We start from the raw sequence: 19,885 nt of genomic DNA, 5'->3' as shown, positions 1-19,885 counted from the left end.
CTTCGGAGTGATAATAATTTTCATAACAATTTCGAGGTTCTCTGAATACATAATGAAAGTCGTTCATTACAATAATTTTTCTTTAGCCTGGATGATTAAAGAACGATTATTTTTTACATGAACTTGAAAATGAAGAAATATAAAATTTGAAGTGATGATTGAAAATGTCCTAACTAATATCTTTTAACATTGTAAATAAAATTATGTACACTTGATTTCACTTGATTAGGAAAAGTGTAAATGGATGGACCGATAAAATTCCACTAAAATTAGAAAGAAAGCACTTTTTGATATTAAATGAATGAGGTATTTCTATAACAAAAATATTAACAATCAGATACGATACAATCAGGAAAATAATTAAATATCAGTTAAATAATTTAAGCACAGATAAGGTGGACTTCTCAATTCTCAAGATATTTTGGGCCACCGAAGAACTGGCCCATAGAAATTTTTTCTGACAGGAATACAGATTTGCAACTTGAAAACGTTAAAGATTTGTTCGCGGAATTCAAACGTACTGTAACATGCTGTCTGGACAAGCCCAAAGTGTCAAGAAAAGCTCAAAGTATCAAATTTGAGTTTCGTAGTATCAACTGTCAAATTTGAGTTTCGTCCGAAAATAACACTATCATATACAGCTCCTGACAATATATAGTTTATAACAAGAAAATAAACTGAATATCATGATAATTTTAATATCACTTTTTTATTTTTGTTCTTTATTTATAATTTATTTTTATTTGAGGGAAAAGTTGAAAAGAGAATTGGAGAAAAAGTAAATAGACGCATGCAGTTCATGTTATAGCAAGGAACGATAAAAAAAACCCGAACCGATCCGATTTTTAAAGTTTATATCAAAATATCTATATTTTCATGCTATAGACAAACATAGACACATGTATTAATAGTAACCAGCACCACATATATTCTATTTCGTTAATAAAAACATTATATGATAATTAAGACGTGGCAACATATATGGAAACACGTTACGTGTGGGATGACGGGTAAAATATAAAGGGTGGTCAAAATTCATAAAAAGGAAGGAACAGTCTACACATATTCAAGTTAAATGACAATATGGTAAGAGTTGCTCAATTATTGAGCTTGTGGTTGCATCGCCCTTTCCTTTTAACACCTCGTTTCAAACATTTACATCTTATTTCTGTATCTGCCCCTTCTCTTTATCTTGGGATAAAGGGAATAGATCTCATGTGTAAAAATGGATGACATTGAACAAAACATGTCATGCCTCAAGTACCGGCCAAAGTACGGTTAAGTGGTACTTCTCCGTCCCTCTGATTTCTATACACTTTCCTTTACGAGATGTCTCATTCAATTCTATACATTTTAAAAAAATTTCAAAATAGTAAACTTTTACAATATAAAAATCTCACCTACTCACTACTTCCATCTACATTTTCAAATTTATCAATTAAATATTTATGAATCCCACCACTTTACCTATTTTTCTTTCTCTTTTTCATTACTTTACACTATTTTATACATTTTTTTTAATCTCCGTGTCCGTTCTAAACGTATACATCCCAGAGGTACGGAGGGAGTAGACAATTTGATGTTACAGTACTAAAATTTTATTCGGATAGGAGTAAAATAAAATAATCAGTGAATGTTAATAAATATTTCTTTCCAACTGTGATGGATAAATTTATTGACAAGTAGGAAAATGCGGATATGGATGTGAAAAGAGATGAGTACGAGTGACACGTCGGAGTGATGAGTCAGTAAATCTCCGATCTTTTTTGAGAGGCCGCTTAATAATATCTATATGTGGCCTTTACTATTTCTCAGGAGCTGCTTTATCCGATTCCGAGTCAGATTTCAAGTGAATGATAATTTTAATGCCCACATGTGCATTATAAATCTCGAAAATACTGACCCACGCGGATTTTTTTCTTTTCTAAATTTCCTTTCAAGTTTCACTCAAAGTATGATTAAATATCGAAGTGATTATTGAATTAAAAATCCAATATCATTTTGATCACTCATGGATTATTATTTGAAACACTGAAATAATAATGAATATTAACAAATATCCCTAAATATGTGCATGAAGAATAAAATTGATATTGATTAAGTTTTATGCATTATTTCTGAACATTATCAAAATCAGGTGAAAGGTTATGAATTTCAGTATTATATGAAATATTTAGGTTTTAGAAGAATTTTTATAGAACTCGAGCAGTACTGATTTTACTACGTGAACAAATATTTGGAGGTAAATATTGAATACTTATCAATAATTTTAATAATTTAACCATGTGAAATTACTTCGTTGTTTTTCTAAATGGTACAAAGATCAATGGAAGGGCATGTACCTGGGAGGTTGGACATATACAAATCTACCGAATTATAAACCTCTAATTAAAAATAACTTTAGTAATTAAAAAAATAATTATTTTATAAAAGAGTCATTTTTCACACATATATATATATATATAATAAAAAATGATATAAATATCACTATTTATTAATAATCTCGATTATCAATTTATCATACGTAGTATTATGATTATCAAGGAAAAAGTGTTACCTAACACCCTGCTTCCGAGTTTTAAACAGAGAGGAAAGCAGGGACGAAAGCAAAGTGAGTACAAATATAACATAGTTTCACTTCAAAATTTTCACTTCAAAAGTGAGATGAAAATGAAAGCACACTTACTTTCATTTGCATTAACTTGCTTTCTCTCCTGAAAAAACTCGGGAGCCAAATCTAAATCATTTTTTTAACAGGAGAAAAGGTGCGTGGTGGTAGGCAGTCCAGAAACGCAATTTCAAGTCCTTGCTTCTCGCTCTTTTCGTATCTATTACAATAAAAATCTCGTGTCGGGAGTGTCTATAAAGCACACAACACTACTCTTTTATTCTCATTACAAAACACATTCATTCCAATCCCCATAAGCCTCATCTCTCATCTCCCTTGTCTCGTATTTTATTCCTTAACGTTGTACATTAACAGCTAGAAATGTCAATGTCACCGGAAAATTCTTCCGACAATTCCCCGATATTTTCGCCCGCTATCGACATGGACGGACCAGACGTACAAATCATTAGCTCCGATGGTTCATGCATCCCTGCTCACGCTACCATCTTGGTAACCTTTTGTCACCATTCTCTTGTATCCCGTTCTTCTAAAATCTCGAGGTGTTTTGTAGTATGTTATTTATTGAATGAAGGAGCATTAAATTAACACTTTTGTTTATTAAAAATGCAGGCTGCAGCATCGCCTGTATTAGAAGGCATTTTAGATACTCCGAGGAAGCACCGGAGTTCTAAGAACAAGACTATTCAGATACTCGGCGTTCCAAACGACGCCGTTTCCGTGTTCGTTCACTTCCTCTATTCATCCACGTCAGTTTTCTCTATTTTTATCATTTCGACTTTTGACGAGTACTTGGTCAATTATGAACTAAAGTATTCAGCTTCCCACATGTTAGCTTGAAAAGCAAAAATAACATCTGAACATGTCAAATATAGACATTGCACGTAACAAAATTACGAAACCAAACCAAACATATTTGTTATCTGTCCGGTTGTCATATGATCCGGTAACGATAAAGTGTGCACGCACATTACTGAGCCTAAAATCGCTAAAATTATGATAATTCTCAGGGGACATTTGAATCATGATGGGAATAAGAGTCGGGAATAAGAATGAAGGGTATGTGAATGGGTATCCTAAAGGCACAGTAAAGGATGATTTACCCTCCAAGAGATCAGAATTCTTATTCAATGTCACAAAATTGTTAATCCAATTACCAACACATTTATTTGAGCCATTGGGATTTCGAATCCTGTTAACTAGTGTCATTAATCATGAACCAAACGCCTCCTTAAATGATTTCAAAAATTATTTAATAGTCGTCTCTCAATATTTGTTGACCTGATTATAAACGTGAAGAGCATGATATTGTACTCTGTTTTCAGACAATTTTTTTACAGAATTATTGGACCTATTCAACATGAATATTAGTTTATATTAACTATATTATAATACTGATCGGTAATCTATCTTCCTCGTATTATACTTGTCACATTCTTACAAGACCGGGAAATAGGAAAACATATTTTCTCCTCTTTTTGCCGACTTTTCACTTATGCCTTGCCAGACTTGCTTCTTAGCATAAACTAATGAACAAGTTTGCATTTACCAGTTTGCTTCGTAGCCAGGCTTGACAGATGTGCGTCCAGTGTGGCATCCGTAATTTGATTAATTAGTAGTGGAGATGGTTAAGATTCTTAATCACCCTTTAAACAAGTATTAATGTTAACAGGACTGCACAGCTCACCGTCTGTTTTTTTTCCAATAATTGAAAATTCAAAAAATTGTTTTTCTATATTTTGATTCGGAACTTCCAAGAAAGCCAAGAATTAATTTAATTGAACCTAGGTTTTTGAGATGGACTGAAGAGATTGACCCGAGTTGATTAATGTGGCTTCAGGTGCACAGATGAGGAAATGAAAAAGTATGGGATTCATCTACTGGCACTGTCTCACGTGTATTCAGTACCACAGCTGAAGCGAAGGTGCACAAGAGCATTGGCTGAGGAATTGACTATTGAGAATGTGGTGGATGTGCTTCAGCTTGCTAAACTCTGTGATGCACCAGGGCTTTATCTTAAATGTATGAAGCTGATTTATAGTAATTTTAAGGCGGTTGAGCATACAGAAGGCTGGCAGTTTCTACAAAATCATGATCCTCATCTCGAGCTTGATATCTTGCAGTTCATTGATGAAGCGGAACTGGTATACCATCTTGACAACCGTGCACTAATTTTATTCAGCGCTTTTAATTGCTATAGGGCGAGTTAAATTAATTAAAGCTATTTTTTTTGGGTAATAGAGAAAAAAGAGGACAAGAAGGCATAAAGAGGAGCAGAGCTTGTACGTGCAGTTAAGCGAAGCCATGGATTGTCTGGAACATATCTGCACTGAAGGATGTACTAGTGTCGGACCTTATGACAAGGAACCAAGCAAAACTAAAAGTCCTTGCAGCAAGTTCTCAATCTGCGAAGGCCTTCAACAGTCAATCAAGCATTACGCTACTTGTAAAAAGAGGGTCGATGGAGGCTGCACGAGGTGTAAGAGAATGCTGCAGCTACTCAAACTTCACTCCTCCATTTGTGACCAATCCGATAACTGCAGAGTTCCCCTGTGCAGGTAATTAAATCTTCTCATTGTCGATACCATATTGGTCATCAGTATTCTTCAGTTAGCTGTCTCGCTCTTCTGGTAGGGTCATCTGTTTGCAACCAACAAAATTTAGCCAGTCTGTGATATTCGAGTCCTTTTCCATAATTGTAGATCTTTGTTGTGGAAGAATCTAGAAAGAGTTGTCATTTTCAGAATATCTGTCATGGTGTAACATGATTGAATCAGACAATGCACATTCTACTTGCATTAATAATTTTTCTGGTTTTGTGGCAGGCAATTTAAACTGAAGATGCGATTAAGCAGAACAGGAAATGAATCTACAAGGTGGAAATTATTGGTTAGAAAAGTTGTATCTGCTAAAGCCATATCTTACTTGTCTATGCCTAAGCGAAAGAGAGAAGATGAACCGAGAGTAAATTCGGGCATGAGAACCTTCAAGCTGTGAAGAAACCTCTGCCGATGAGATCATGGGCGGATCTAAAATGCACATCGTCTAATTTTTTGGAAAACACTTTTATATTTTCAAATTTCACAGTGAAAAAATATGAAGAAGTTATGAAGACTGTCCGCGAGATTGTGCCTATTACTTGATCCATCCTGGACGGAATTGTTGCAGAGAACTCAATTTTTCTATTTATGATAAAGAGAAAAAATTGCTCCTTGTATCAAAGTTTCATTTTTTTTTATCTCGGCTGGTATGTATTATAGCTCTCAAGTCATAGGTAAAATAATATGAGCCTTGTAATTCTTGTAAAATACACCGTCCACTTCTTGTAATTATACATGTATTTTGTTAGTAAAATATATTATTTTAGGATACATATTCACTTGTTCATTATATATGATGTCCGAATTTTTAAATAAAATAACGATGTCGTGTTAATGTAAATTTTTCTTAATATCTTTTATGTATAATTTACGTTAGCGTAGTATTAACGTATTGTTGTCAAAATATATTAACAACTTGCAAATATTTACTATATTTTAAATTTAACTCAGTTGCCTGCAATTAGGAGGAGTAATAATTTCAACAAATCAGTGAGGCTTCCCAAATAAATTTCGAGTTCTCGACTGCTCATTTGAATAATCTACTTAAATCCACCGATTATTACAATATTCTGAAACATGTTCTCTCTCAAAATCGTATGGACTTTTTATACATAATCTATAACTAAAAAATGCTGTCATATCTTATTTTTTTAAGTAAAATTCTAGTGCTGTATGGTTATTAAAAACATTCAAAGAATGAGCAGCGAGACTGAAAGAGTACAAGCGAGAGCAGAACAAAAAACAAAATTACATAGCTTCACAAAACATTAGTCATATAATGATCGGAGAAAAATGAGCGAGAATCGAACCCAGACATAAACGAGACAAGGCTCATGTCCAAGAGTTTTGAAAAGCAGCAAAACTCAACACCTGAGAAAACTCCTGGAAACTAATCTGACCATCCCCATCAGCATCAGCTTCTTCGATCATCCCCGTCAACTCCTCCTTACTCAACTTATGTCCCAGTCTCTCCATCGAATCAGCCAACTCTTCCGCCGTAACGAACCCATCCCCATCCCGATCAAACATCTTGAATATCACTCGCATTTGCTTCTCACTGTACGGAGACCTGGCCAGCTCAGGCGCCACAAGAGCTAAAAACTCAGAGAACTCGATCAAACCGTTGTTGTTCGTATCGGCTTTCTCCGTAATTGCTTGGAGCTGATCCGGACTCGGGCTTAGCCCGAGGGATCGTAGCAGGGAGTTGAACTCGAGTTGACTTAAACTATTATCATTGTTCATGTCAAATGATCGAAATATTTCCCGGAGCTCGCCTATTTGCTCGTCGTCTAGACTAGCCATGATCAAAAATCTGAAAAATATTCACGAAAGAAACGGATGAGAAAATGTACTAATTTTTTTTGGATTTATATTTAGGAGTGCTTGGAAGATCAGTGTTGATATTGTCAAAGATTTCCATAATCAACGGCTGATTTATACATCTTTTGACTTGGAATTAGTCAAGACCCGTTGAATAATAATTCGGAGTAAAGCATAATGTAACGTAATATGTAACAGAGCAACACGGTGGTAACAAACAGAGTTTATTTTACTCGTACTCCAGTCACAAATAGTTATATGTTACACGAGATGATACAATGATATTACAGTGTCATCAAGTTCTTCCTGAGGCATGATTATGGAGAGAGGGGAAAGTTAAATATAATTGGAGATAATAATGTGGATTGTCTTCAAAGCTCGTCCTTAGGAGGAGTCTGATCACTCGGGTTACTTGAGGAGGTCTTGATCGGATACGAGGCTTCCATGGCAATGCCGCAGATTCCTTCTCTGGCTGAAATGCCTCGCCTCATCCTAATGTAACCGCTCTCTCCCCATTCAGCTCCCCATGAATTCCTCACTATCCAGTATTGAGTTCCATCTCTGGTCGCGCCATAGCCTACAACTGCAACTCCATGGTCTAGGTCTGTTCCGCAGTCTCCATTGAAAACTCCCTGTCAATAATGCCCTTTAATCAAGCCGTGTTGAAAATACAAGATAATTTGGTTTTGGTTTTTCTTTTGGGACAAATATGGCTTATAGCCTTATAAGTGAGTATCTGTTCTAATAAATTCTCGGGTTCAGCTATTTCTTGATTTAAGAATCATTGAATACCTCGGAGTAGAACTGGAAATCATTACCCCCAGCATCGATAGCCACAGCGATAGGTTGATTTGCTGCTGCTTTTAACAATGCGCGTTCATTATTAGCAGGGACATCTTCATGTCCGTCAATTGAAACTGCTGGATGACTAGCCTGCAAGGCAATTAAATTTATGTTCATACGAGATCAGGAATTTTAAAAAAGGACACAGCCCGAAAAATAAATGCCCTGTTCTGTACCCTCTGGAAATCACAGATTCCATCTTGTGCTCTGTAAGGATACTTTCCCTCTGTTGTCAGACCTCCCTTTTGCTTGACATAGTCGAATGCTACGTCCATCAGGCCCCCGTTACAGCCTTCGTTCTGTTCGGTGTCACAGTCGACAAGTTGTTGCTCAGATAATGTAATTAAATTTCTCGTTTTTAAATAGTTTATTCCTTCCACTGCTGCAACTGTTGAGAATGCCCAGCAACTGCCTGCAAGAAGAAATCATGTGCACAATTTTGCGTGTTTTCTCTGTCAGAATTGTAATTCTTAGTCCGTTTGGGAACCTCGATTTCATTTGAAATTCTGAATTTGAACATAATTTGTTTGGAAATATGGATTTGGATTTCAAATGAAATCCAAGACATTCAAATATTAGTATAAACATGAGAATTTGAAATGAAAACTTAAATCCTGTCATTTGAAATGAAATACACGTTTCAAACGCCCTAAAAAAAAACAAAATATACTATACTTACCACATTGGCCTTGATCTTTGACAGGGGCGACAGCGCCTGCCTTTCTCCAATCAACCGATAGGGGCACATTTTGTACATTTTCATACATAAAGGATGAATTACCACGTCGCTCGCCTCTGAACATGCGATGATGACTAACCTTGGATCCAGCATAAAGGTTTCGGAACTCCTGGTTAGTCATATCTGCAAACTTGTTCAGCTTCAGCTTATAAGGCTTATCCAACTTGTTCGTGTTGTGAACATGTTCAACGTTGGCCTTAAACACATTGAATCGCTTGTTCTTCTCGTCAAGGCTGGTGGACACCGTGTGGTGGCTCCTCCACCTCTCGTACATGCCCCACAGCCCTTCCTCGGACTCCAACTCCTTGTCATGATACTCGAAACTCTGACAAAGGCCAAGAACCAGAGCCAAAGAGAGGAAAACCAGAACAAGCTTCTTCATTTCCATAATGATATATCTAGTTTTAGTTGCAGGATGAGAAAACTACATTGCATAAGGCCTGTTTATATAGTGAATTTTGAGTATGGAGATGGAAGTAGTACGAATGCACAAGCGATTGCTCATTAATTGTCGAGATCGAGTTGAAGGTTCCTTATGGGGATGAACAATGAGTAATAATGGTGGTGGAGAATAAGATCTGGTATGAAAATTATGGGAGAACATTGTGTAAGATGTCTGTTAGACTAGGATAACTGGATAAGAGTAATAAGGTCTTTTGTGTTTACAAGTTTTGTATGCATCAGTGGAGAGTTGCAGATTCTGGCATGTACTTCTTAGATTTGTGGTGGGCTGATAATTGGCAAGGACGAACTAAAAGTGTGTAAGTTTGATGATGTAAACTTCGAAAAGAGGAAGATTGTATGCCTTGCGATCCTTTAAAAGTTTACGTAGTAAACTGATATTGACTAGGGTCTCGTGAACTTCATGATCATCATATCATGTATTAGGAAACTAATATTGGCTAGGGTCTCGTGAACTTCATCATCATCATCGTAATGATCAGCTAATATTAACTAGGGTCTCGTGAACTTTATGATGATCGTATCAAATATTACAGACACGTTAAGATTTAATTAGTTATATTCGTTCATTTATTTTTTCGCTTTTTTGTTTATATTAATTCATCAACTGGGAATCTGATGATGGGTTACTGGTAGTTGTGAATTGTGATGTTTAACTTGTTAGGGCCGTTACTATACACCACAAGTCAACATAGTGCTGCAAATAAGTTGAAACCGAGATAACTGATCGATACGGATATTATGTCACGAAGAAATCAGAAATGTGAATTAAGGTAAAAATATCTAAAACGAGATCGTATCCGGTATACATAAACTCTCTGCATTACTGAGATCGGGAATCAGGATCATCCAGTAAGAATCATGAGTTTCTCGGCATAAGCTCTCTTGAATTCGGGTGCTATTGCTATTACTGAGATCGGGAATCAGGATCATCCAGTAAAAATCATGAGTTTTTGGCTGATAATTTGGTTCGATAGATCGGTTTTATTCGGGTGTCATCATGTAACTGGATTAACAGACGGGGCGTGGGTGTAAATATTGAAGATATTACCTCACTTGGCTTGCAAGCATACTGTTGCGTGATGTACTGGAACTTGATTTTCTGTAAACAAGAGAGATATAGTCGGATTAAAAATCGGTTGGTACTGAGCATGATCAGATAGTCCAAGTGGTAGACATATGAGTTCGACTCTGGCTCACCTAAGAAGTAATTGAACAGATATTAATTTGTAAGGACGTATAAGTCTAAATTATCAAAGAAAAAAAAAAATCTGTTGGCACTCATCATCAGGAATCATGAACACAGTGATTTTCATTTTTTTCCATTATTGCAACCATCGAACTAGGCCAATTCGATATGTGTATAAAAAATATTTAACATTAACATATTTTTCTAATTTCAATTTAAAACTATAATGGCCACTGGGTGGCTGAGCCAAGATGATCGGCAAAATTTATTGTTATTGTTTGATATAAGTGTATATATAAATAAATATAATTCACAGTACAGTCAAGTTGTACCTAAAATATTTTATATATTCACAAAGCTACCAGTAAAAGTACCTACTGAAATTTGAACCTTAGTTCTGGCTTGATCAAGAATCTGGTGCTTTCTTACACCATAAGCAAACTTGCATTTGCGCTATTCCGTATTTATCAGATATAAATATAAATATGTAAATATGCAAACAATGTATGAATCTAAGACCACCCAAGTGCAAAGAAAGTATGACTATGCAATATTGCAATCTACATCAATTTTCCATAAGATGCAGAGATATATCTTATTGCTCGTTAACACGATCACAATGAAATTACGAGTAATGTGAATCCTGGTAATGAACCAAGGCAATGACCGTGAGCAAACAATATGATGCCAACCTACAAAAATCCAGTATCTTCACTGAAATAATACGTTCTGCAAAGAGGCTTAGACAAACATGAGGGTAACTAAGGACGAGGTCATTACCAGAAGTTCATTCAAGTCCATGTACAAATTGTTCCATTTCTGTCGGCTGTGACCAGTGGTTTTCCAAGCCCGCTCCATGAACAGCAGAGAACAGAAGAATTGTGTTCCTTTAGAGTGCTTACGATTTTAGCTTGTGATATTGACCAAACATAGACAGATCCATCGGCTGAACCAGCTGCAACATAACTGTCATCTGCACTGATACAGGATCTGCTCCAGTTGGATGCCACTCTGTTCCCGCTTGCTCGTAGTGTCCCACAAACCTCTAGAGTTCGCATATCAAATAAGTTGTGAACATTATCTCTCCCACTTGTCAATAATACATTTCCATTTCTTGATAAAGATATTGAGGTAATCGAAAGTGAATGTGCAACCACTTCACTTAGTAGCTTTCCCGTCTGGACATCCCACAATCGAAGATTACCATCAACATGACCAGAGCATATAGTAAGTCCATCCAGGCCAAAAGAAAGTGCATTGCAGTTACTTGGAAAAATAATTGTATTAGTGCAATAACCTTTCTGCATATCCCAAATTTTTATCGTTCGATCATAAGCCGCACTAGCAACATTGCGATTTGAAAACCTGCTCACATCTACAGCACATACTTTATCGACATGACCTGTCAGAGTATGTCGAATCCGACCTGAATCTTTGTCCCAAACAAACAAATTGTTTGAGCTACTTGCAGCAATAATGGTTTTATTATCGTGGGTGATTGCAAGATCAAGAACAGAGCCCAGACAACCATGCAGCGTTCTACCGAGGGAACCGGAATTTGTGTCCCACAATTTAAGAGTCTGGTCCTGCCCTCCACTTATCAACTTGTTAGAGTTGTACTCAAATACCATGGCAGCACAGCCGCCTTGATGGGCAGGGATCTTATATTTATTTGTTGTAGGAATAGTAGACTCCACATAATACTCTGCACCCTCTTCACTCTGGCGAACCACACCATCCACTTGCTGCCTTGCAAGCTGCTCTATACTGCTCGCCTTAACCTTATCAAGCATATCTTCATAGATAGCATTTGCCTACAACATGAATTATAATTTTCCAGTAAACAGTTTTTTTACTCTTAGAAGTCGTGTTAAACTAAAGTAAGAGAAACTGCAAGGGCAAAAGAACTGTAATTTTAAAACTATTTAAGTGCGAAGCCCCCATAACTTGATTATGACACAATGATAAGTCAGTAACCATATTAATGAGGAGGGTGCTTAGAATTTGTGTTTTAAAGGACTTAAAATCCCATCCAGCAGAGTTATTTCCGGCAATGAGTGTGTGAGTGTAACATATACACATAGAGGTTCCCTGGTCGTCTACTCCCTACTGCGTTTTACCAACCCAATCCCATACTACCCCTTTCAACAAATGTAAATTCACAAACAATAACTACACAATGAGAAATAGCACTAGGAAAATGGGTTTTATATTGAAGTGACCACCATTCTCGTAAAAATATCTCACCTCACTACCTGATCTCCACGAGGACTCATTTAAAGTACATCATGTTCATCATATCTGTGTTCTAATGTGGTATGTGTATAATTGTGATTTATTTTTATTATATGAGTCACACGTAGAACACTTCGTCTTGTTACTAGGATTCTGTTAAGTTTTCTGTTAATGTAATTTCTAGAATTAACCTAGTGATATTCATAGTGATTCGAGTGTTTAAAATGAGTCTCCATGAAGATTGGGTAGCTAGGTGAGATATATTAACGAGAATGGTGGCCACTTTGATATAAAAAAAACTTGGGAAAATGGCCACCAGGCCTACGAATTTAATATCAACGTGCCCACCGTTCTCGCCAAAATCTATCAAGTGACTACCTGATCTCAGATAACAAGATAACAGAAACTTAATGGAATCCTAATCAGCAGATGATGTGTGAGCCACATGGATTACAAAAAAAAAAAAACTAGAACCGAAGATTACAAAGGAATATTAAAAGATTGTAGTAAAGACATCATCTGTTTGTTAAAATTTTCATTAATATTTTTTCAAGATTTAACGGAAAGATGGATATAGTGATTATAGTGGCTTAAATGAGTCCCCGTGGAGATCGGGTAGTCACCTAATAATTGTAGATGAGAATCGTGGGCACTTTGATATAATATTATAATAAATCTCAAAATGATAGGCAACAGACTTTACTCTAGAAAGTGTTGATTTCCTTAAACTACAAGCAGGAAAAGAGACATATGGACTGATAAGAAGAGAGAAATGTGATAACTTTGCCATACTTCCTCACCTGGCATGTATTACAAGAAGCACTTGTTTGTTTGTCAAATGATAAAAAAATCTTTAATCCTGATTATGATAAATTTTAGTGAGACATAAGAGTAAAAATCTGGTTGTGCAAAGTTCATCCACAATGTATCTCCACCCGTCGATGGAAGTTGTTTGGGCCAATTAGCTGGATAAGGTTTTGCATATATTCCTCTTACATAAGTATGGTTATTTACTTTTTTTTTTGCCAGAAGTATGTTTATTTACTAAGCACTAACAAAACCATATTAGTGAAAGGTTAGAATTTACTATTTCGATATATAGAAAAGACTATAGCTATTTACTAAGCACCGACAAAGCCATATTAGGGAAAGGTCAGTTATATAGAAAAGTCTATAGGTATTTATTACGCACTGACAAAACCATATTAGGGAAAAGTTAGATATATAGAAAAGTCAAGCCAGGGGGCATTACAGCATACTATTACCACAATTAATGACATCAAATATATGACATAATAATAACCTAACAATAAGATCACCTCATTAAGCTTTTCAGCATCCTGCATCTTTTGCAGCATCCAACGGTCAATTAGCATTTTATTTTCAGCCAGAGCAGCATCAGCTCTGACCCTCGTCTCTTCGAGTTGAGCTTTTAGTTCCTGGTTCTCACTTGTGACCAAATCTACAGCTCGTGTCTTTTCTTCTAAAAGTTCTTTCAGACTAGTGCACTCTTCACTGCAGTATAAAAACATGTAAACCTATTTCACTTTTCACAACAAAATTAAGAACTTCAAAGTTCTGGGTTGAAAGTGAACCCAACCTTGCTTGACTAAGGTCATTCTGCAAACTGGCAATCAACTCCTCTTTCTCTTTAAGCAAAGATTTTGAAGCTCTGGATTCAGCCACTTCAACAACAAGCTGCTCCGACAATCGGGACTGAGCTTTATAACATTGCTGAAGTTCAGTCTCAAGATTTTCCGCTTTCTCCTTCCACACAGAACCCTTTAACAACACCAATATCCTTAAAACATATTACACCACTTCGCAAACACAATTCAACTAAACAAGCTAAACAACTAAAAGGGAGTCAACCTGAAAAATAAAGGGCCTAGAAAGAGCAACAAAAGCAGGCCCATGAGCTCCTTCCTCAACCAACTGCCGTTTCCGAAGAGCCCTCAAAGCATGTTTAATTGCATCTATTGCAACTTCTTCTCCTCCTCCTAACCTAACTTACACACATTACAACCTAAGATACACACATTATCCATAAAACCCATAATCAAGAATCACAAAAACAAAAGCAAATCATAACAAGATTCAATTTTTATTCAACCCAAGACACTTATCTACAAGCATTACAACCTAAGATACACACATTATCTATAAGACCCATTATCAAGAATCATCTATCTACATGAACAAAAAATATCAAGAATCATCAAAACAAAACAAAGTCATAACAAGACACAATTTTATTCAACCAGGACACATACATGACACACATATATAAGCTATTATCATGTATTATTTATCATCTACTTAACTTATATTATGTGATCAAGAATCATTATTCTGTGTCTAAATATATGCCGAGAATCTTTAAAAATCAAGAAACATGACTTACATGACTATGATCCAAGTAAGTGGGGTTTATGTAAGGAATTAATTGTTCTTCAAACTGAAGTCAAATACAAGTACTTGGAGAATCAAATATTCCTCAATATAATTCCGACCCGGCTCCAGATTGTTGCAATCGGAGCTATATATAAGGGGGCTATATATTGGATTTGGGCCATGGGTGAACATGAAGAAATCATATAAATAATAACAATAAATTTATTATTATTATTATTATTATTATTATTATTATTATTATTATTATTATAATAGAAATTCTTCCTTGTTCTGTCAAAAAAAAAATAAATTCTTCCTCGTTGTCTATAACAATTTTATTTAAAATTATATCTTTATATAAAATCAAAATAAAATAATTAATATGGTAAAATTAGGAAAATATATAATTTAGTTTTACCACATATATAATACATCATATTTAATTAGTTAGGTGCTCTCTTCTAAAATAAGTGATTAATCATGATTAATCACTAATTAATCATATTTCGTAACTCGCCGAACTAAATAAATTTCCAATTAAGTATCGATCAATCCAATTAATTCCCAAACAATTTAATTAATCTCTGATTAGTTATTATTTCATAACTTCACCAATTAAGTGTAGGTCAGCGTTCAAAATATCCATTTTCAATAATATTTAATTAAAATATCAATAATCACTGAACTGATCTAAAGGTTAAAAAATGATTCGCGTGTTCTATGAAATACTTCACACTAATGATACATAATTTTAAGCTATTTTACAGTTCACACTAATGCTTTCAATCAGCACAATTATTTAACAGGTTCTTAGTACTTGCATCCGCTCCACAGGGGTGGCAATTTCGGGTTACAGGACCGGATATAGGTGCCTTAGTAAGGTTTCACCTATGTGCCATAAATATGTGATCTATGATATAGGGGTGGCAATTTCGGGTTACGGATATATAAGGTTTCCTAATCGACACAGCAGCGGTACATGAAGTACTTCTCCATAGGCTGTCCACACTCTGCACAGATGACCATCTCTGGCACGCCACCATCGGTACCAGGAAGAATCAGGCGGTTGCAGTGGAGCGGAGTGTGGAGATGTTCCAGGTGATCCTGGAGCGCAGGGACAAAGCCTTTGGCCTTTGCTTCCTCCTCCCACTGGGGGAATTCATTTAAGCTAGTCAAAAGTGTGTCACCCTTGGCCTTGGCTATGTCATCTGATCCGATGCAGAACAAGGCCCATCCGGGGTCACTGCTGTCGAATGTGAGCATTGTGAGGACCTCCTGTGCTATTCGGTCATTCTCAATGGTCTTGCCATGCTGCATTTTGGAGTAGAACATGCTCTCTAGTCGCGTCCAGAAGTACCATATGAATGTGAGGTCGGTCCATGCTTGACTTAGCTGCTCTGTGGTGATTGTTGTGATGTTCCTGCTTGTTCTGTCCTTGCTGTTATGCTTACCCACGTATACCATCTTTAGGTCAATTTGTGCAGCTTGTGCTACAGCTTTTGCTGTTGATGTGAACCTGCGGATCCAGTCAATGTCCTCTCCTCCATACAAGCAGACGTATTTTCCTTGAGCAGCCTAACAAGATAAAATTGGTAGTTGTTAGAATATAATATGATCCTGGTAAGCCCTCCTCCCAACATCTCGAGATTTTGGGAGAATTGGTCACTTAACAATATTAGAATACTTTATGATCCTGGTAAGTCCTCCTCCCAACACTTCAGTTTTGGGAGAACTTGTCACTTAACAGTAGTCAATGGAATGCAGGACGAGATGATTAACATAAATTATGTCACTAGAGTGAATGTGTACCAATTCCAGCATGTCAGGATCAATTCCATCAACTAAGAGCTCGAGTCTCCAAGTCTCTGATTTCCACAGTGCTTCCTCTTTGGTGCTAGTAAAAGGGTAGGCAATATTTCCCCATATCCAGACCATGTGAACCGCGTTTGGGCAGGCCACTTTTCCCTGTGGATCCAGCACCACCATGATCTGCTTTTTGGCAAAATGCCATACCTCCTTGATGAACTTAACAACTGCTGGCTCCAGCATTGTGGGATGATGGATGGTGTACCATGGCATCAATGACTGCAGGTGTTCAAATTGCTGTTGATGCTTATCATTCCATGGAATTGACCTGTCTTGAATTGGGATCCACACCAAATCGTATTGGAGTTCTGGCTTTGCACGCGACTCACTGTATATGTGAGTAAGAACAAGCAGTTGTTCAGTTGAGAGGTCAAGATCTGATATGAGTAGTAGAACAGTCTTTCTCCGAAGTACTTCAATGCTGACCTGTTCATGTCAAAATTCAAATCTGGATAACTATTTCATGTAACTGTAAAAAATAGAAAGAAATACTCATACGTACCCTTGTTTTAGTAGTGCCATCTACTAGCGGAAGCATATCATCATTGGAGTATAACAAGGCCTTGAGAATTTTCATGTTATCAATATGTGGCGTCTCAAAGAGTCGGATGAGCATGTGAAAGTATTCATCATGTCTTTTCTCATCTGCATTCAAGTGCATAAAAGTTGTTTGCTTGATCAGTTAAAGTTATGTACTAATCATGTACCGTTGTCAAGATATAATTTGGCTCATTACAATTCATCTTTTGATCGAAAGATTATGAAATGGGCTTACCAATATGTTGATGGCAATGACCAAGTTGTGTGGTAAGATGATCATGTATATTCTGAACTTTGTGTGCCAGGCTTGATATTTCCCAACCTTCTGTGGTAGCTGTGATGTGCCTGCAGCAAGTTTATATTAAAAAACGATGTAAATTACGGTATATCTCAAATAGAATAGTGCTAGCTACAGGATGAGCAAGAAAGGCCATGTATGACTTACTGATAACTCATTCCTAACAGGCTTGTCAGTTGTGAAGAGCAGGTTACCAAACTTCGGATAAGCCAGTAAGCAGCGGTGGGGACAAGAGCCATGGCTACTGACATTGGTGGTGTTTCGGGTGATATATAGTTACTCGGGAGCTGTTGAAACTTAATGATGCACTTTGTCACATCCAGGACTGCCTTTATAAGGTTATTGGCAGCATCAAACTGAGACTTCAGTGTGTTCGAGTGCTCTATGATGTCTGGCAATTGCTTGAGGATAGCTACAGACTTGGCCAATGGATTTGTGGCGTAAAGCTGGGCCACAAGCCAAAATTGTCCGTAATTAACTGAAAATGCTGCTAGTGATAACACTATTTTTGCCTCCCAAGTATAGCTTGAAAGCATGTTTAGTACGGCCATTGTTGAGCCATGTGCATCTGCTCCCCCGGAGCACTTGCATTCCAACTGCCAACATGAATAAACCCTACTGTCATTTTGCACGGAATGAAGAAAGGCATCTTACAGTTACTGTCAACTAGCTTCCATAACTTCTAAATCTACTTACCTCGCAGGAAACTTTATGGATGGTATAAGCCTGCAATTCCAGCATTCCATCAAAACCGAGCAGAGCAGCCTTGTCCTCTAAGGTCTCAGCGTGTCCACGAGTGCCCTGCATTTGAGATGCAGATTCAAATTAGTAAGTATTCTTGAACAAGTGAAAGATGGGAAAAATATCAAGTCATACATTAATGACTCCCTCAATGCCAGGAGAAGCCCGGTGCAGGATTTCTTCAATGACAAGCATAGTAGGTTTCACATCAACCACGCGACCATCAGGGGCATGTGTTGCCTGGATTTGCTTCATCATTGCACTGTCATCTGACGATGAGAACATCCGACGATCACCTGTCCTCCTTACAATTTGCTGCTGCATCTTTGAAAGCTGCACTCTGGTTACCAAGAATTCTTGTCTTAGTCGACTTAATAAGGCAAGGTGAGCTAATTAACTGGAATCCGGTGAGGGTGTGGTCTTTCTGTCACCCGATTTCAAGCTATATATAATGGCGTAAAACAGAAAAGAAGCCTGCATCAGTACCTTACTTGCAAGGATCACTAAACAGAACTAAAGGCTATGTTTTTCAGATAAGAATTGTCATAGTGTTTCCTTAGTCTTTTTCTTTATAAAAGTTTGCAGTTTTTTATCTTTCTTTTCTTATAATCCTAAACACGTTTAATGCTAATTGGTCCCAACAAACCAATGCAATCAAGGAACAACGACCTCTTGATTAAAAAGGTTGTAGTGAATTCGCGATTGGATTAGAAAGCATTTTGCAGTTGAGGGGATCTCTCTATGAATTAAGGTATTTCAGATCACCATAGCAGCATATATTTGAGTTTTCGTTGCTCGATATATATCACTGTAACCAGCAAATTTAAGTAAAGTATGCCTGGCCAAGATATTGATCTGCAATCTTTCAGTTCTCAGGGTACATGTCAGCAAATTTAGTAAAGTACTTATTTTTATCATTGAAATTCTTGATCACAAAACAATACAGACGTCGAGAAATAATTGATAGCCTAGTTGCAAGACTCGTTCACCCTCCCACGACTACATGTCATGAGTCATGACTTCAAATTCTCACTTTTTCACTATAAGTAAACTTAGTAAAGCTAATGAGAATGAGTGAGTTGCAGTATAAGCAGAAAAGAAAAAGTGTTGTTATCCAGACCAACTTCTGTGTATCTAAAAACTACAACATCATCAACATGCATCTAGATTCTAGCTAGCATTGCTATTTTTTTTTATCAGTACATGGTAATCTCTGTGATAAGCTAGCATCCTTCATGTTCTGATTATTCTTCTTTATAGTCTTTTGAAGTGTAAAGCAAAAGGAGCATTCTTAAATTTATTAATTAATATTGATTAAATGAAATGCTAAGGGTAGAAAACGTTTTTTCCATGTTATCAACCTTTTATATGAAAAGAAAAAAAATTTAAAAATTACATTAATTTTTAAAAAAATTATTTTTTATTTAAGAGATTTATAAATACAAAATGATTTTTAAATTTATATTAAACTAAATTAAAAAAAATTATATTAAATTCGAAATATATCAAAAATACATTTTGGGCTCGATAT

General features: G+C 36.3%; 5 protein-coding genes across 9 annotated transcripts; 1 reads left to right on the top strand and 4 right to left on the bottom strand.

The window, feature by feature from the left end:
- Positions 1-2,893: 2,893 nt before the first annotated feature.
- On the top strand, positions 2,894-5,999 carry LOC108193593 (BTB/POZ and TAZ domain-containing protein 1). 2 transcript variants are annotated; one of them, XM_017360313.2, is made up of 5 exons: positions 2,894-3,118; positions 3,239-3,348; positions 4,467-4,770; positions 4,868-5,184; positions 5,452-5,999. In XM_017360313.2, the coding sequence occupies exons 1-5, from the start codon at positions 2,990-2,992 to the stop codon at positions 5,621-5,623; spliced, it is 1,032 nt and encodes a 343-aa protein (XP_017215802.1). In that variant the 5' UTR covers positions 2,894-2,989; the 3' UTR covers positions 5,624-5,999. The 2 variants fall into 2 exon arrangements, with proteins under 2 accessions (XP_017215802.1, XP_017215801.1); XM_017360312.2 differs by having other exon boundaries at positions 3,239-3,375.
- Positions 6,000-6,558: 559 nt separating this feature from the next.
- On the bottom strand, positions 6,559-7,029 carry LOC108195521 (probable calcium-binding protein CML18). Its single transcript, XM_017362485.2, has one exon. It carries the CDS (start codon positions 7,027-7,029, stop codon positions 6,559-6,561), a length of 471 nt encoding a protein of 156 aa, XP_017217974.1.
- A 226-nt stretch (positions 7,030-7,255) lies between these two features.
- LOC108196131 (vignain) lies at positions 7,256-9,142 on the bottom strand. The gene is made up of 4 exons (XM_017363257.2): positions 8,570-9,142; positions 8,067-8,302; positions 7,840-7,980; positions 7,256-7,679 (listed from the first exon to the last, which is right to left on the bottom strand). Exons 1-4 carry the CDS (start codon positions 9,015-9,017, stop codon positions 7,419-7,421), a joined length of 1,086 nt encoding a protein of 361 aa, XP_017218746.1. The 5' UTR covers positions 9,018-9,142; the 3' UTR covers positions 7,256-7,418.
- A 657-nt stretch (positions 9,143-9,799) lies between these two features.
- On the bottom strand, positions 9,800-15,058 carry LOC108196129 (autophagy-related protein 16). Of its 4 annotated transcripts, none has more exons than XM_017363254.2 (6): positions 14,920-15,058; positions 14,388-14,520; positions 14,116-14,297; positions 13,835-14,030; positions 11,061-12,094; positions 9,800-10,193 (listed from the first exon to the last, which is right to left on the bottom strand). In XM_017363254.2, coding segments are annotated over exons 1-5 (1,536 nt in total). In that variant the 5' UTR covers positions 14,922-15,058; the 3' UTR covers positions 9,800-10,193; positions 11,061-11,071. The 4 variants fall into 4 exon arrangements, with proteins under 4 accessions (XP_017218743.1, XP_017218745.1, XP_017218744.1 ...); XM_017363256.2 differs by having other exon boundaries at positions 10,152-10,291; XM_017363255.2 differs by lacking the exon at positions 9,800-10,193 and adding an exon at positions 10,742-10,972.
- Positions 15,059-15,600: 542 nt separating this feature from the next.
- Positions 15,601-18,791, bottom strand: LOC108196128 (protein SIEVE ELEMENT OCCLUSION B-like). The gene is made up of 7 exons (XM_017363252.2): positions 18,490-18,791; positions 18,310-18,414; positions 17,761-18,209; positions 17,551-17,660; positions 17,278-17,420; positions 16,719-17,201; positions 15,601-16,484 (listed from the first exon to the last, which is right to left on the bottom strand). Exons 1-7 carry the CDS (start codon positions 18,676-18,678, stop codon positions 15,867-15,869), a joined length of 2,097 nt encoding a protein of 698 aa, XP_017218741.1. The 5' UTR covers positions 18,679-18,791; the 3' UTR covers positions 15,601-15,866.
- Positions 18,792-19,885: the final 1,094 nt, after the last annotated feature.

Source organism: Daucus carota, chromosome 7 (assembly GCF_001625215.2).
Source record: "Daucus carota subsp. sativus chromosome 7, DH1 v3.0, whole genome shotgun sequence".
Taxonomy (NCBI): Eukaryota; Viridiplantae; Streptophyta; class Magnoliopsida; order Apiales; family Apiaceae; genus Daucus; species Daucus carota.
Note: the sequence above shows the minus strand (reverse complement) of the source record. Positions and strands in the feature narration are given on the sequence as shown.